This window comes from Hyla sarda, chromosome 5 (assembly GCF_029499605.1).
Source record: "Hyla sarda isolate aHylSar1 chromosome 5, aHylSar1.hap1, whole genome shotgun sequence".
NCBI lineage: Eukaryota > Metazoa > Chordata > Amphibia > Anura > Hylidae > Hyla > Hyla sarda.
The window spans coordinates 165,541,010-165,558,979 of NC_079193.1; the positions used below are offsets into that span (position 1 = coordinate 165,541,010).

The window sequence follows — 17,970 nt, forward strand, 5'->3', positions numbered from 1 at the left end:
GTTCAAACCATGTGGAACTCCAGTATTTAATTCAAAAATTCCACTTTGCCTCCGCTCTCGACATCATGGCTATATAATTTCCTCCTCTCCAATGGGGAGTGATTTTTTTCGATGCCACAGAATATGGAGTCTTGTTTGTCCTTGTAGTGAACTGATAAGGGGTGGCCCTCATACTTTTGAATGTGGGACTTTCACTGGAGTAAGTAGTGATGAACGGTATTTTGAATTTTTCTCCTGCTTCCTCTTCGGGCTGTGGGTAATATTTATTATTTTTTTTGTTTTTATTTTTATTCACAAGTAAATTTTCCCTTGCCATCAATGCCACTTCTTTGCTTGTTTTATCCAGGATTTCCTCCTCATACCCCCTATTCGCAAACTTATTCTTCAAATTTCTCGCCTCCTCTTCATACTCTATATAATTGACTTCTTGGAATATTTGCCAGCCAGATGGGCAAATGGCAACTGGTTTTCTTGATAAAGCTATTGCTGTCTGTTGGTTTATGGTATGTTTTTGTTTCTATTTTATTGTTATTAACATATATATTTAAATCTAGGAAATTGATTTCCCTTTTGCTATGTGTTCCCGAAAATTCTTAAAACATTTCATTTTTATTCATATCATTTAAAAATTGCTGCAAAAGGGTTTCTCCTCCATCCCAGATAAATACAATATCATCTATGAATCGTTTCCAGAGGACCAAATTTGCACCCAGCTTCCCTTCAGAGTATATAACTTGATTCTCCCAGTAGCCCATGTATAGATTTGAATAACTGGGTGCGAATTTGGTCCCCATCGCTGTGCCCCATGTCTGGACATAGAAATCTTCATTATACTTAAAATAGTTATGTTGTAAAATAAAAGTTATGCAGTCTCCAATATAGTTCACTGGGTCCTCCGGCATATCCCCCTTTTTATTCAGGAAATATTCTGCCGCTATTCTCCCTTTTTCATGTTGCATGATAGTGTATAACGATGTTACATCTAAGGTGCCAATTATATAGTGTTCTTTCCACTCAATTTCATTCAGGACCTCCAGGGTATGTTTAGTGTCCTTTAAATAGGCAGGTAGCGTTGTAACACATTCCTGCAGCATAATGTCTACATAATGAGATACATTTTCCCTTAAACTATGAATGTCAGACACCATGGGTCTTCCAGGAGGATTTACTGCATTTTTGTGGATTTTAGGGATTTGATAAAACACCAGGATTTTTGGGCTCTCTATCATTAAAAATTCTTCCTATTTTTTTTGTTAAAAATTATCTTTCATGTCCCGTCTTCAATAATTGCCGCAGATCCTTTTTATATTGCTCTGTGGAGTTATTATTTAATTTTCTATATGTCCTGGTGTCTTCCAATAGACGCATACATTCTATATGATATTTAACATAGTCTAACATCACAATACTACCCCCCTTGTCCGCTGGTCTTAAAACAATATTGTTGTTGATTTGCAGGGATTTAATAGCCCGTTGTTCTGCCACACTTAAATTGTTCCTGTGTCGTTTGTTTTGAGTATTTATTTTACGGAGGTCTTTTATTACCATGTGTTCAAATGTATGTAAAGATTCCGAATACTCTTTTTGCGGAAAAAAATGTGAATGTTTTTTTTAAAACGTATGTTTATAAGTTGACGGCTCAGGATCAGTTGTTTTTTTTACGTTTTTAATGAAATATTTCTTTACAGTCAGATTTCTCATACATTTTTTTTATTCCTATAAGTGTTTCAAATTTATTGAGGGAATTAGTTGGGGCAAAATTTAACCCTTTTTGTAAGGGGATTTCCTCTTGAGGGGACAGGGAATATTCCCTTAACTTGAAGATCTTCTGGTCCCCTTCTTTTTTGTTTTTATCATGGTTTAATTTCTTTGCCCTCTTTTTTTGGGCGCGTTTCCCACCCCTTCTCCCTCTTTTGCTGGTTTTGTCACTTTTTAAAAAAAAATCATGATTGATTGTGGGTTTACAAAAATAAACCCACTATGTCCCCGATTTCTCTGCAAATAGAAATTAAAGTAGATGAGATACAAAAAGCAAGAAGTTATCTCAAGAAATTAGAGAGACTCCTCATCTCGGAAATGAGAGGCCTGTGGGAGGTCGCAACATTATTGAAGTATTTAGATTGTGACAAAATACCCAAAGGCCTCACAGTCCATAAATCACTATCCGGGGATTTAGGAGACCCAGATACTCTGGATGAATGGGACCAAATGTTCCACACCTTCTCCAGACAAGCGGTATCTTTCATTATAAACAAAAGAAAAGCGTACCTGCTAAATATGAAAAACAATATAGCACAACTATTTAAAGATATCCATAAATATAAAGATGTTTTGGAAAGGTTACAATATAATCTATCTATCTATCTATAATATTATCTATCCATGAAGAACCGTTAGAACGGAGTAATCCAATTCCACTCACTCCACACATCATGATACAAAATGCCCCAGAATATGTAAATCAAAGGAAGGCCCAACAGGAAATAGAAGAACCATTTGAATTTAATGTAACCCCTACAAATAGATATATACCACTAGAACCGGCAGAAATAAATGAAATTGAAGTGAGAAGTGAAGAGAGATCTAGAAAAGAAAAAAGTAAAACAAAACATCATACTGGTTCAAATACAAATAAAAAACAGGAACCAAACCACAGTGTCAGAAGGAAAACAATCAATCATGATTTTTTTCAAAAAAGAGTGACAAAACCATCAAAAGAGGGAGAAGGGGTGGGAAACGCGCCCAAAAAAAGAGGGCAAAGAATTTAAACCATGATAAAAACAAAAAAGAAGGGGACCAGAAGATCTTTAATTTAAGGGAATATTCCCTGTCTCCTCAAGAGGAAAGCCTCTTACAAAAAGGGTTAAAATTTGCCCCAACTAATTCCCTCAATAAATTTGAAACATTTATAGGAATTAAAAAATTTATGAGAAATCTGACTCTAAAGAAATATTTCATTAAAAACGTAATAAAACCAACTGAACTTGAGCCGTCAACTTATAAACATACGTTTTTAAAATAAACATTCACAATTTTTTCCGCAAAATGAGTATTCAGAATCTTTACATACATTTGAACACATGGTGATAAAAGACCTCCGTAAAAAATAAATACTCAAAACAAACAACACAGGGACAATTTAAGTGTGGCAGAACAACGTGCTATTAAATCCCTGCAAATCAACAACAATATTGTTTTAAGACCAGCGGACAAGGGGGGTAGTATTGTGGTGTTAGACTATGATAAATATCATACAGAATGTATGCGTCTATTGGAAGACATCAAGACACATAGAAAATTTAAGAATAATCCCACAGAGCAATATAAAAAGGATCTGCAGCAATTGTTGAAGACGGGACATGAAAGAGAATTTTTAACAAAAAAGGAGGAAGAATTTTTAATGTTAGAGAGCCCAAAAATCCCGGTGTTTTATCAAATCCCTAAAATCCCCAAAAATGCAGAAAATCCTCCTGGAAGACCCATAGTGTCTGGCATTCATAGTTTAACGGTAAATTTATCTCATTATGTAGACATTATTTTTCTATAGTGTGTGGGGGGTGGTATTATTCTATATTGTGTGTGGGGGGTATTATTCTATAGTGTGTGTGTGTGGGGGGGGGGTGGTGGTAGTATTTTTCTATAGTGTGTGTGTGGGGGGGGGGATTATTCTATAATGTGGGGGGGAATATTCCATAATGTGGGGGTATTATTCTATAGTGTGTGTGTGGGGGGGGGGGTATTATTCTATAGTATGTGTGTAGGGGGGGGATTATTCCACAATGTTGGAGGGGGTATTCTATAGTGTGTGTGTGTGGGGGGATTATTCTATGATGTGGGGGGATTATTCTATAATGTGAGGAGGGAAGAAATTATGCATGTGAGGGGAGATAATAATGATTATTATAATCCTCCCCTCACATGTATGTATCATCTTCCCCTCACATATAATTTGATAATCCCCTCCTCACATGTATAATCCCCTCACATACAATCTGATTGTGAGATTATATATGTCAGGAGGGGATTATCAGATTATACATGTGTGGGGATTATCAATGTCAGGAGGGGGTTATCAGCCTATACATGTGAGGGGGAGATGATACATATATGTGAGGGGAGGATTATAATAACCCCCTCCTCACATGTAGAATCCCCTCCTCACATGTATAATCCCCTCCTCACATTGATAACCCCCTCCTCACATGTATAATCCCCTCCTCACATGTATAATCCCCTCCTCACATGTATAATCCCATCCTCACATTGATATCCCCCTCCTCACATGTATAATCCCCTCCTCAGATGTATAATCCCCTCCTCACATGTATATAACCCCCACCTCACATGTATAACCCCCTCGTCACATGTATAATCCCCTCCTCACATGTATAACCCCCTCCTCACTTGTATAATTCCCTCCTCACATGTATAATTCCCTCCTCACATGTATAATCCCTCCTCACATGTATAATCCCCCCTCACATGTATAATTCCCTCCTCACATGTATAATCCCCTCCTCACATGTATAATCCCCTCCTCACATGTATATAATCCCCTCCTCATTTGTATAATCACCTCCTCACATGTATAATCCCCTCCTCACATGTATAATTCCCTCCTCACATGTATAATCCCCTCCTCACATGTATAATCCCCTCCTCACATGTATATAATCCCCTCCTCATTTGTATAATCACCTCATCATATGTATAATCCCCTCCTCACATGTATAATCCCCTCCTCACATGTATAATCCCCCCTCACATGTATAATCCCCTCCTCACATGTATAATCCCCTCCTCACATGTATAATCCCCTCCTCACATGTATATAATCCCCTCCTCATTTGTATAATCACCTCCTCACATGTATAATCCCCTCCTCACATGTATAATCCCCTCCTCACATGTATATAATCCCCCCTCACATGTATATAATCCCCTCCTCATTTGTATAATCACCTCCTCACATGTATAATCCCCTCCTCACATGTATAATCCCGTCCCCACATGTATAATCTCCTCCTCACATGTATAATCCCCTCCTCACATGTATAAACCCCTCCTCACATGTATAATCCCCTCCTCACATGTATATAATCCCCTCCTCATTTGTATAATCACCTCCTCACATGTATAATCCCCTCCTCACATGTATAATCCCCTCCTCACATGTATATAATCCCCCCTCACATGTATATAATCCCCTCCTCATTTGTATAATCACCTCCTCACATGTATAATCCCCTCCTCACATGTATAATCCCGTCCCCACATGTATAATCTCCTCCTCACATGTATAATCCCCTCCTCACATGTATAAACCCCTCCTCACATGTATAATCCCCTCCTCACTTGTATATAATCCCCTCCTCATTTGTATAATCACCTCCTCACATGTATAATCCCCTCCTCACATGTATTATCCCCTCCTCACATGTATAATCCCCTCATCACATGTATAATTCCCTCCTCATTTGTATAATCCCCTCCTCACATGTATAATCCCCTCCTCACATGTATAATCCCCTCCTCACATGTATAATTCCCTCCTCATTTGTATAATCCCCTCCTCACATGTATAATCCCCTCCTCACATGTATAATCCCCTCATCACATGTATAATTCCATCCTCATTTGTATAATCCCCTCCTCACATGTATAATTCCCTCCTCACATGTATAATCCCCTCCTCATTTGTATAATACCCTCATCACATGTATAATCCCCTCCTCACATGTATAACCCCCTCCTCACATGTATAATCCCCTCCTCACATGTATAATCCCCTCCTCACATGTATAATTCCCTCCTCACATGTATAATCCCCTCATCACATGTATAATTCCCTCCTCATTTGTATAATCCCCTCCTCACATGTATAATCCCCTCCTCACATGTATAATTCCCTCCTCACATGTATAATCCCCTCCTCACATGTATAATCCCCTCCTCACATGTATAACCCCCTCCTCACATGTATAATCCCCTCCTCACATGTATAATCCCCTCCTCACATGTATAAGGCTCGGTTCACACTGATGAATCTCCAGAAGGAATTTCTGCCAGCGATCCCTTTAAGCGGCACTAAGACTGTGCAGATCTTTCTGCAGATCCGCTCAGAAATGCATTGCTGTCTGGCAGAAATTCCATTTGGAGATTCTTCAGTGTGAACCTAGTAATCAGATAATGTAATAAGTATTATTCCCCCCCCCCCCCCCGTATGTATCCTCTACTGATCCTGCATTATACTTCTTGCTCTTAGATCCAGCATTAAATCTATGTGCATGTATGTTGAGACCATAACTCTATGGAAACTTGGTAATTGGTTCTGAAGCCACCAAAATGTCATCCAAAAATAGGAAAAAGTGAGGATTAAAGAATATATGTCATGTGCGATACTGTCTGCTAAGCCTGTGTATCTAAATCTGTCATGTGCGATACTGTCTGCTAAGCCTATGTATCTAAATCTGTCATGTGTGATACTGTCTGCTGAGCCTATGTATCTAAATCTGTCATGTGCGATACTGTCTGCTGAGCCTATGTATCTAAATCTGTCATGTGCGATACTGTCTGCTAAGCCTATGTATCTAAATCTGTCATGTGTGATATTGTCTGCTGAGCCTATGTATCTAAATCTGTCATGTGTGATACTGTCTGCTGAGCCTATGTATCTAAATCTGTCATGTGTGATACTGCCTGCTGAGCCTGTGTATCTAAATCTGTCATGTGTGATACTGTCTGCTGAGCCTGTGTATCTAAATCCATTATGTGCGTACTGCCTGCTGAGCCTGTGTATCTAAATCCATTATGTGCAATACTGCCTGCTGAGCCTGTGTATCCAAATCAGTTATGTGTGATACTGTCTGGTCAGCCTGTGTATCTAATCCTATCATGTGTCATACTACTACTGAGCTTGGGGCTGGACTGGCCATGTGAGATAGGCCGCAATAAGGGGCCCTGAGCGGAGGAGGGAGCAGTGGAGTCAGGAGGGTTTAGGGGTATGATGGGGTCAGAGGGGTCTGGAGTAGGACACAGTGGTCTTGGGACAGAGCAGTCTGGAGTAGGACACAGTGGTCTTGGGACAGAGCAGTCTGGAGTAGGACACGATGGTCTGGTGGGATAGAGCGGTCTCAAGGAGGACTTAGGGGTCTGGGGCAGAGTGGTCTAAAGGAGGACTAAGGGGTATGATGGAGCAGAGGAGTCTGGAGGAGAATTTTGGGGTAAGATGGGGGCAAAGGGGTCTGGAGGAGGATTTAGGGGTTTGATTAGGCAGAGGGGTCTAGAGGAGGATTTAGGGGTATGATTGGGCAGAGGGGTCTGGAGGAGGATATAAAAGGTGTAGGGGACAGATGGGTCTGTAAGGGATATATTTAGGGGGCACAGTATCTGTCAGAGTTATAATGATTGTCTTCTTATGGAGGATGAGGATCTGCAGACAAAGTGATTAACCTATGATGTGCTTGTGTCAGACTCTGCAGAGAAGATGGAGCTGGAAGAAGTCATAGTGTCTGGACCAGATGAAGAAGAAAAGAAATTACATCAGAGAAGACGTCACTCATGTCACTGATATGATTGTGAAGTCAGTCTGACTGTCCCATCAGAGCTGTAGTCACTGATATCATTGTGTAGTTTGTCTGACTGTCCCATCAGCTGTAGTCATTTGTAAGTTCTGTAGGGATAATGGGTGACAATGTATCCCAATCTGTTGCTCTGCAGCCATTACAAATCTACAACTTCCATCATGCCTAGGGCTCTCCAGCATAGTCCAAAATGGTGGGACTTGGGAGGTCAGGCAGGCACACTGGGTGGGCACAATCCTTTGTAGTGGTCCCCATTATGTTTTAGGGGCTCTTGTATGATACTTTATGTACTGAGCAGTCTGTGTACTACTGTACTATGTCATGACACACAGTGTGTGGCACTAGTATACGGTAGTGGCGCATTGTGTGACAATTATATCCTGGCAGCACAGTGTCTGACATTAATATATCCACAATTGGTAGAGGGTGGCACTTCTGTAGATTGATGGATCAGGCCCAGAACATAGTAGAAAAGTAATCCCAGCACTCACCCTATGTTCAAGGATATGTAATAAAGTACCTTAAATATATATGGTGAGTGCTGGGATTACTTCTCTAATATTCTTATATCGATGCAGCACAGTGTGGGGCACTGCTGGTATATAGAGTATGTAGCATTTTATAATTGCCCCCCACCCCCACCCCTTCTTTTGTGCTAGGGATGTTTAGGGACCTGTTACTTACAGGTAGCCATAATGTGGCTTGCACTTCATGATGATCAGGAACAAACCGTTAGTGTAATACATTTTGCTGAGGATCACTGTGCATGTTGTAGATGTGCAACCATTTCTGATTTTTTTTCCTCTATTTGAATTCACACACACACAAACACAAACACACACACACACACACATATATATATATATATATATATATATATAATATATATATAATATTAAAACATTTTTTATTTTATCTTGGTGGAATGGGGGTGTGGCCAGGGCGGAGTCTCACAGGGGGCCCTTGCTTTATTTGGTCCGGGGGCACTGAATGTTGTCAGTCCGCTCCTGGTCTCAGAGCATATTTACAATATAAACAGAAAATATGAGGGCCACCCCTTATCAGTTCACTATAAGGACAAACATAAATCCTCAGTTAAAGACTCCATATTCTGTGGCATCGAAAAAATCACTCCCAATTGGAGAGGAGGAAATTATATAGCCATGATGTCGAGAGCGGAGGCAAAGTGGATTTTTGAATTAAATACTGGAGTTCCATATGGTTTGAACTCCGATTTTGAAATCTTTGGATTTCTTGAAGTTTAACATCCACAATATAACAACATGAGTTCAATCAGTTTAAATGAGGAAACAGTGCATTAAACAATTACAAAAGAAATTGGTATACTCACGGAGAACAAATGGTATTGAAGGGATGTCAATCAAAATCTGCAGCCCATTTGAGAACAGCAGAGGATCCATCCCGTAACCATCCCAGATGAAGGAGGCCGATACTTGCCTACCGAAACGCGTCAGAAAGGTTCTTGGGCCGCTATTCCGTAGTGATGTCACTCACGGCTTACAGTCCATCAGCGTGCTACACGGGGAGCCTGGCAATGGTAGAAACGCCACCGGCCGGGGCTTTCTCCCTCCGATCCCACTACAAAGAACATCCACGAGGACATACCCGGATAATATCACAAGGAATTAACTCCGAAGATCACTGGATTGAGGAAGCATCACCCTGCGTTCAGGTACATCGCTGTCCAGGCTTATATACAGCCACACAGGGACACAGGAATATAAGGCAGGAATTGACTCGTACTCATAACCTCTCTTCCTCCTTGTCATATACAGCTACCATAACAAACTAAACAGTGATCGACCTCTATCCCCTCACAGAAGCAAAAGCCACCTCAGGGTAAGACATTCTTAATTAAAAACGATACATATATGCTATCTTACCGTTGCCAGGGGTAACACCACATACTTGTTTCCCCCCACAGAAAAGGCATTGGAAACCTAAGGCTCAGCACACAACAGCTCCACTTTTATTATAAATCAGAGTGTCCTAACGGTGCGTATTTATCGTTCCCCTTTTTCAAACTATTATCATCTATCATCATTTTTAATATCACATTAGTGATTCATTATTGTTTTACTTTTTACACAGGTATCAATATATCAGTGGCAACTCACCCATAGAAGACTCATGTTTTATAGAGCATTGAGCTATATTTTTTATATATATATTTTTTACATTATTAGTATCACACTAAATATTTTTATTATATAACACATATCATACCATTATACCTAAATTGGTGCGCCAGTATACTGTTATTTATTCATCTTTACAAGTCTATTTAGACCTATTTATGGGAACAGGGTCCCATAATATACCAGGCTGCTACCATAACAGAGTATAGTATACATCCACTATATACTCACCTCCCCTAGGAGCGCTAGTGGTATACATATTGATTTGTCAGAACAGCCCGGATACAATTTTGAAAGTTTGTATGGAATCGCTAAAGACCCTACCTAAATCTTGTTCCCATTTTTTTTACAACAGTCCTTGAGTTCAGCAGTAGATAAAAGGATATTGTAAAAAGGATATTGTAAAACAGATACTGTAAGCTTGGAGAGTAAACAAAGGTACATAGTAACATAGTTCATCGTCATAGTCCATCAAGTTCAGCCAAAAACCCTAATGAGTCTCCAACTCCAATCAGGCAATCAGAATAAATCCCTTGATCAACCTTCTACCCATGTAGATCTAGAATCCTTAACCTGTAATGTTATTATACTTGAAAAATGCATCCAGACCCCTTTTAAATTCTTTTACAGAGTTCACCATGACCACCTCCTCAGGTAGAGAATTCCACAGTCTCACTGCTCTTACAGTAAAGAACCCCCGTCTGTGCTGGTGTAGAAACCTTCTTTCCTCTAGACGTAGAGGATGCCCCCTTGTTATAGATACAGTCCTGGATATAAATAGTTCATGGGAGAGATCACTGTACGGTCCCCTGATATATTTATACATAGTTATTAGGTCTCCCCTAAGCCTTCTATTTTCTAAACTAAATAACCCTAATTCTGATAATCTTTCTGGGTACTGTAGTCCTCCCATTCCCTGTATTACCCTGATTGCCCATCTTTGAACCCTCTCCAGCTCCACTATATATTTCTTGTACACTGGTGCTGAGTACTGTACACAGTATTCTATGTGTGGTCTGACTAGTAATTTGTACAGCAGTAGAATTATTTCCTTGTCGTGGGCATCTATGCGCCTATTGATGGACCCCATGATTTTATTTGCCTTGGCAGCAGCTGCCCGACACTGGTCACTACAGCTAAATTTACTGTTTACTAAGACTCCTAATTCCTTCTCCACGTCAGTCGTCCCAAGTGTTCTCCCATTTAATACATAATCCCAGCCCGGGTTTTTCTTCCCCATGTGCATCACCTTGCATTTATCAGTGTTGAACCTCATCTGCCACTTCCCAGCCCAAACCTCCAACCTATCCAGATCCATTTTTAACAGTGCTTAGTTTAGCATCATCTGCAAAGATTTCTACTTTACTATTCAAACCCTCTTCCAGGTCATTAATAAATATATTAAATAGAACAGGACCCAAGACGGACCCCTGTGGTACCCCACTAGTAACAGTCACCCAATCAGAATAAGTATCATTAATAACCAACCTCTGTTTCCTATCACTGAGCCAGTTACTTACAAACTTTCACACATTTTCCCCCAGTCCAATCCTTCTCATTTTATGCAAATCAAGACAGATTTCCGTCCCCCGCCTCCCTCCATCCACCTGTATTTGTTACCTGGTATGCTGCAATAAAGCTCCGTAGCCTATGGTGAGTGCAGTCTTTTTCTCTTGATTTGCATACTTCATTCTATATATGAACTTTGCACCTCCTATCCTTGGCAGTTTTACAGGGTTACACATGCACTCCACCGAAGCTTCCTATCACTGACACCGTTACCTTAGTCCTGCTAGTGTCGGGCCAATCTATATTCTGCTGCATATCCTTTTCTTTTTATGCACCAGCCTTTTATGTGGCATCGTATCAAATGCTTTGGAAAAATCCAGATATACGACATCCAGCGATTGCCCCTGGTCCAGTCTGGAGCTCACCTCCTCATAAAAGCTGATCAGGTTAGTTTGACAGGACTGATCCCTCATAAAGCCATGCTGATATGGGGTCATACATTTATTTTTATCAAGATATTCCAAAATAGCATCCCTTTGAAAAGAGAAGAATTTGCTATATAATGATTTGGGTTTAACATATGGTGTTTCTAAATTTAAAACGTAACATCTTAATTGTAGATATTTGTAAAATTCTGAAGCTAAAAGCAAAAACTTTTGACCAATTTCTTGAAATGATAAAACTCCACTCTCCGCTGATATGTCAGAATGTAATGAAATACCCTGGTCTTTCCAAGCCGAGAAACTGATATTGGGAATTTGTGTCTGAACCACATCCAATGGCAGGTCTTTTAGGCTTAATGGGAATATAAAGGGGGGTATTTATGAAGCACTTTAACCTTGTTTTCTGGAGTCAATTTGTCGCAAAAATTTGGCACAGTGCATTTTTTGCGCCTTTTGTTGCGCCTTTTCATTTACGCACATTCCTTTCCTTGGCGCCAGTATAGGTGTTTTAAGTCTAGTTTTTGCAGTGGTCAGGAATTTATGAAAATTAGACTTTTTAAAAAGGCACAAAGTTTGGCGCAAACCCTTTAAAAAGGCATAAAAATCACCTCCATAAAAAAAGTGGCATAGAAAACACAGATTACAAAAATTTGTTGAAAATACTCTTTAAAATAAGCAGATTACCTTGTTATTGAAATAAATATACAAAAAAAAAATATATATATATATTTCCTATAAAAATTATGACCAAAAATATGGTTAGCATGGACATGTTTAAAAGTCTGGATATTTGGTACAATTAAGTTTAACACACAAGGAATCCCCTCTGAAAGAGCTTCCTATAACACTCACCTGTAAGGTAGGTAAATTCACACATATGATTTTTGAAATTGCCCCAAATTTATAGCTCGATTTGCACCTTTTTGTAAATTTGGCGCAGTGAGTTAAAAGCCACCCATGAAAAAAAGGAGTAAAAAAACACATACCACAGCCATTATTCGTAAATAGCCCCCAAAATCTTTAACACGAGCAAGAGACCAGATGAGGAAAGATGCTGACATGGTAAAGCAAATGTTAGAAGGAATGTTATTTGATAAACGTGATACCCACAATTCTATTGGTTGTGAGACCGTAAGTCTTCCCATGATTTAGAGCAGTCATTTATCCACTATGACTTAACCTGGTCCAACAATGAAGGTTGGTAATATTGTTTTAAATCTGGGCAGCCCAGTCCGCCTCTCCCTCCCGGGAGACACAGACTTTGAGAAGCCACCTCATTTTTTTATTTTTCCAGATTAATTGCATAAGATGCTGAAGGGTTTGAAGTCTACAACTCGGAACTGGGATAGGCAAATTCTGAAAGTAATACAAAATCCTAGGCAATAAAAATATTTTAGTAACTGCAACCCGTCCCACCCAAGATATAGCAAACTTCGAGTAGTTAGACATTTCCCTTGGGAGAGGCTGAGAGGGCGGAATAATTTACAGAGACCAGGAAAGTCAAGGGGGATGTGAGCACAATTCCCAAATAGGGAATTTGCCCTTCAGATCATTTGTATGGGTACAGGTTTTGCAGTCGATTTTTAAGTTCCATTGGTACTCCAAGGTTAGAACTAAAGACTTGGAGGCATTCATTTTATTGTAACTTATTTCACAAAATTCTGGCAGAAATCGAGTAATTCCTGCCAAAGATTGACTTAAAAGTTTTGCCATTCTCATTTCATATGACTACAACAATTTTAATCTGTATGCATGTGTATGGATATATACATTTCCTCAAAAATGAAAACACTGGTGGGGATATTTATCATCGTTGCTTTGGTAAGCGAGTTCTGTAGGCATTTTTATTTTTTATTTATTTATTTATTTATTTTTTCACAGGGGGTTGATAAATTTGGCTCACATAAGCAAAAACCAATAATTCACTTTTGAATACCATTTTTTTTAGCACACATAAGCAAAAACCAACAAATGACTTCAGAACACCAATTTGCAGCTTTGAAAAAAATGTGCGATATACAGTAAATGTGTGTTTATTACATTTGTTTTACCACTTTTTTTTCCCCCTAAATGTACTAACTCTTTTTTTTATTTTTTTTATTCTCATTTCAGATCTGTGTATCCTGTGGATTAATTTAGATTCGGAGGAGTACAGTGACCAGCGTTTTTTGTTTTAATGTTAATAAAATGGTTAACGAGGGCTTGTGGTGGAGTGTTTTTTTTATTTTTTTTGGAATAATTTTTTTTTTAAACATGTGCTTTTTTTTATTTATTCACTTGACAGGCTTAGTAGTGGAGTCCATTACTAAGCCGAGCTTAGTGTTAGCCATAAAAACAGCTAGCGCTAACCCCCAATTATTACCCCTGTACCCACCACCACAGGGGTGCTGGGAAGAGCCTGTACAACAGGCCCGGAGCGTCAAAAATGGCGCTCCTGGGTCTAGGCGGTAACAGGCTGGCATTATTTGGGATGGGGAGAGCCAGTAACAATGGTCCTCTCCCACCCTGGTAACATTGGGCTGTTGCTGCTTGGTTGGTATGTGGCTGAGAATAAAAATAGGGGGAACCCTATGCTTTTTTTTTTTTGCATAAATAATTAAATATTTAAAAAAACGCATAGGGTTCCCCCTATGTTTATTTTCAGCCAAATACCAACTAGCCTAAATAATGCCAGCCTGTTACCACCTTTTTTGACGGTCCGGGCCTGTTGGTACCGGCTCTTCCCGGCAACCCTGTGGTGGTGGGTACCCGGGTAATAATTGGGGGTTAGTACTAGCTATTAGACAGCTTCCACTACTAAGAATGGACTCCGTCTATTAGACACCTTCCACTACTAAGCCTGTCGAGTAAATAAAAAAAAAAAACACAACACGTTTTAAAAAAATTTATTCCAAAAAAAACACTCCCCCACAAGCCCTCGTTAATCATTTTATTAACATTAAAGAGAGAGGAAAAAACCGCTGGTCATCGACGGAGTCAACCGAATCTGAAATAGTCCACAAAATACACAGATCTGAAATGAGGAAAAAAAATTATAAGAAAAATACATTAGGTTAATACATTTATTGTCACCCACCCGCGCATCTCCTGTGCAACACAACTACAATTCTCAGCATGCCCTTACAGTAAGGACATGCTGGGAGTTGTAGTCATGTGGTACAGGAGATGTGTGGGTGAGTGACAAGCTTGTCACCTACCCCCCGCTGCACGACTACAACTCCCAACATGCCCTTACAGTAAGGACATGCTGGATGTTGTATTGTGTGGCAGGGGCAGGTGACAAGCTTATCAATCACCCCCGCCGCACAACTACAACTCCCAGCATGCTCTTACAGTAAGGGCATGCTGGGAGTTGTAGTAGTGCAGCTGGGGGCAGGTGACAAACTACTGTAAGGGCATGCTGGGAGTTGTAGTCGTACAAGCCAGGGAAGCGGAAAGTAATGCGCTTCGCTCCCTGGCAGGTGGTGATCAGAAAATCACTGTATTTTCATATTTCCCACCGGGCCCAAATTTGAAATTACATTGAACTCCGTGGCGTCATAGCAAAGGGAGCCCGGGCTGACTTAACACTGCAGCCGCCCGGGACTCCTGAAGGAGCCATCCCTGCCATCTCTCAGCTTGTACCGCAGCGCTGAGGGATGGCTCCTGCACATCTCCCAGCCCATCTGTGGGAGGCGGCTGCAGAGTGATGCCAGCCTGGGCTCCTATTAACATACAACGGAGCCGCTGAGTTTTTTTAGTCCCAACTGTAAGATCAAATTTCCCACTGGGTCCCGTGATTGGCTGCTCGGTCCCGGCTAATCACGGGACCCAGCGGGAAATGTTAAATTACTCTATGGACAAGAAAAACTCTGCGGCACCGAGGTATGTTTAAAAGAGTCCGGGCTGGCATCATTCTGCAGCCGCCCGGGCTCCATCTGATGCTATCCCCCCTACTCTATTTAACTTAATGAGGTGACAGGGACACTGTTTTACATCCGATCCCTTGCCTCCCATCCGCCCGTGCCGTACATCTCCCACCCGTTACAAGACTACAACTCCCATCATGCCCTCACTGTAAGGGCATGCTGGGAGTTGTAGTCTTGTAGCGGGCGGGCGGGTGGGAGACAAGGGGGGGTATGTAAAGCAGTGTCCATGTCCCCTCATTAAGTTAGATAGAGTAGGGGGGATAGAATCAGACGGAGTCCCGGGCGGCTGCAGAGTGATGCCAGCCCGGGCTCCTTTTAACATATAATGGAGCCGCTGAGTTTTTCTAGTCCCAACTGTAAGATCAAATTTACCGCCGGGTCCCGTGATTGGCTGCTCAGTCCCAGCCAATCACGGGACCCAGAAGGAAATGTGAAATCACAGTAGGGACAAGAAAAACTCTGCAGCCGCCCGGGGTCCGTCTGGTTCTAACCCCGCTACCCTGACTTATTGAAGGGGACACTGCTTTACATCCACCATCACCCCCCCCCCCCCCCCTTGTCTTCCCAGCTGCCAGCGGGAAATATTAAAATTTGCTCTCCAAAGCCGTTTAGTAAGCCAGCTCCGGGCTGGCTTACATTTACGCTGTTTTGGAGAGGTTGTGACTTTTTGTGAGACTTTCACACTTGATAAATCCCTGACCACTGCAAAGTGAAAAATGAAATTCACTTTCGTGGGCTTTTTGCTGACAGCCAAAAATCACACAAAAATTTGCTTAGGTGCTAAAGTGACTTTTTGTGCGACTTTTGTAAGCAAAAAAAGAGCTCTAAATCCCTTGATAAATGTCCCCCTTAGTATTTATCTGGTGTGAATCTTTTTCAGTCACTTGATGTGTACTTACTTAATCTAATGCAGATTTCATCAATATAAATAAATAGCTGAAATCAGCAGTGAGAAAAATGCAGCGGATTAAGTATATGTGTTATGGTGATATCGCACATACATAATCTACTGTGGATTTAGGTTATTTATTAATATTGATTAACTTCACAGCGCATTAAAGGGGTACTCCGGCCCTAAGACATCTTATCCCCTATCCAAAGGATAGGGGATAAGATGTCTGACTGCGGTGGTCAGGCTTGCATAGCGGGGCAGGGCGTGATGTCCCACGGGGGCAGAGTCATGACGTCACAATACTCCGGCCCCGTGGTTGGCACCCGGCAGTTTGTGAGCTGTCAGCGCGACGTGCAGCTCAAAAAGGTGGGTGCCCAATGCAAGATTGCGGGGGGGGGGGGGGGGGGTCCCCAGCAGCGGGACCCCCACGGTCAGACATCTTATCCCCTATCCTTTGTCCTTTGGATAAGGGATAAAATGTCTTAGGGCCGGAGTACCTCTTTAAGTACGAGTGTTCAAACCCTCAAGCAGGGTTTTACATCCAGCTTTTTTGTTGCCGTTTTTAAATCACTTCTTGGGGCCCTTTCACACTACAGAATGTCCGTGCAGAATTTACACAAGAAAATTCTAAGCTGTTCCACTTGCAGCAGACTCTCATTGATCTCAATGGGATCAATTGAAGATTGCCATTGACATTGCCAAAAATGGATGAGGCCACTGTGGAAGTTGAATCCAGGCAGAGTTTCTACAGTGTGAGTGGGGCCCTAAACTTACATAATTCTCCCTGCTGGATCCATTTCTAGCTTTGGTTAAAAAAAATTAAAAAAAATGCCACAAAAAGCTGTGCGTGAATGCCATTTGAGCTATCAAAATACTCATCTTCAGTTTTTTGCCTTATAACTGAATTATGTAGTTTAACCCAATGATGATTCTGTGTTCTTTGTTTTATTTGCAGATGATGTTTAGTAAAACAGTCCTATGAACCATAAAGCTTACAGTCAAGATAAGGATTAAGTTATTCGCACCTGTAAAATGGAATGGTTCTGTGATATATTTGGATTAAAAAAAACAGCCTGGCTTTTATTGTGTGCATTCAAGTTGAATTTTAAGACTGAAACACCATTTAACAATGTAGTAAAGAGAAAGTGATTTAAGATAGTTCTATTTTCATCTTGTAAAATGAAATCTGATTCTAATAAAAACGAACCCAGTCTACTGGCCTTTTTTTCTTTTATGAATCCAGTTTCTGCAGGTCTCAAGAATACTAAGAAATGCTCCACTTGATTGGTAACTATGTTCAGATCATTGCAGCACCTAAATGTGTAGACGTATTCCATGTTAATATCTGGCAAATGGAAGCATCTACCTGACTATAAGGGGTACTTCGGTGGAAAACATTTTTTTTTTTTTTTTAAATCAACTGGTGCCAGAAAGTTAAACAGATTTGTAAATTACTCCTATTAAAAAATCTTTACC

At 40.6% G+C, this 17,970-nt stretch overlaps 1 protein-coding gene across 1 annotated transcript in view; it reads left to right on the top strand.

Annotated features, from left to right (window-relative positions):
• Window positions 1-17,699, top strand: part of BFSP2 (beaded filament structural protein 2) — an 82,891-nt gene extending 65,192 nt beyond the window's left edge. The window contains exon 7 of the mRNA XM_056518442.1: window positions 17,450-17,699. Within this exon, the coding sequence (XP_056374417.1) occupies window positions 17,450-17,453 (4 nt within the window). The 3' untranslated portion in view covers window positions 17,454-17,699. The remainder of the gene's footprint in view (window positions 1-17,449) is intronic.
• Window positions 17,700-17,970: the final 271 nt, after the last annotated feature.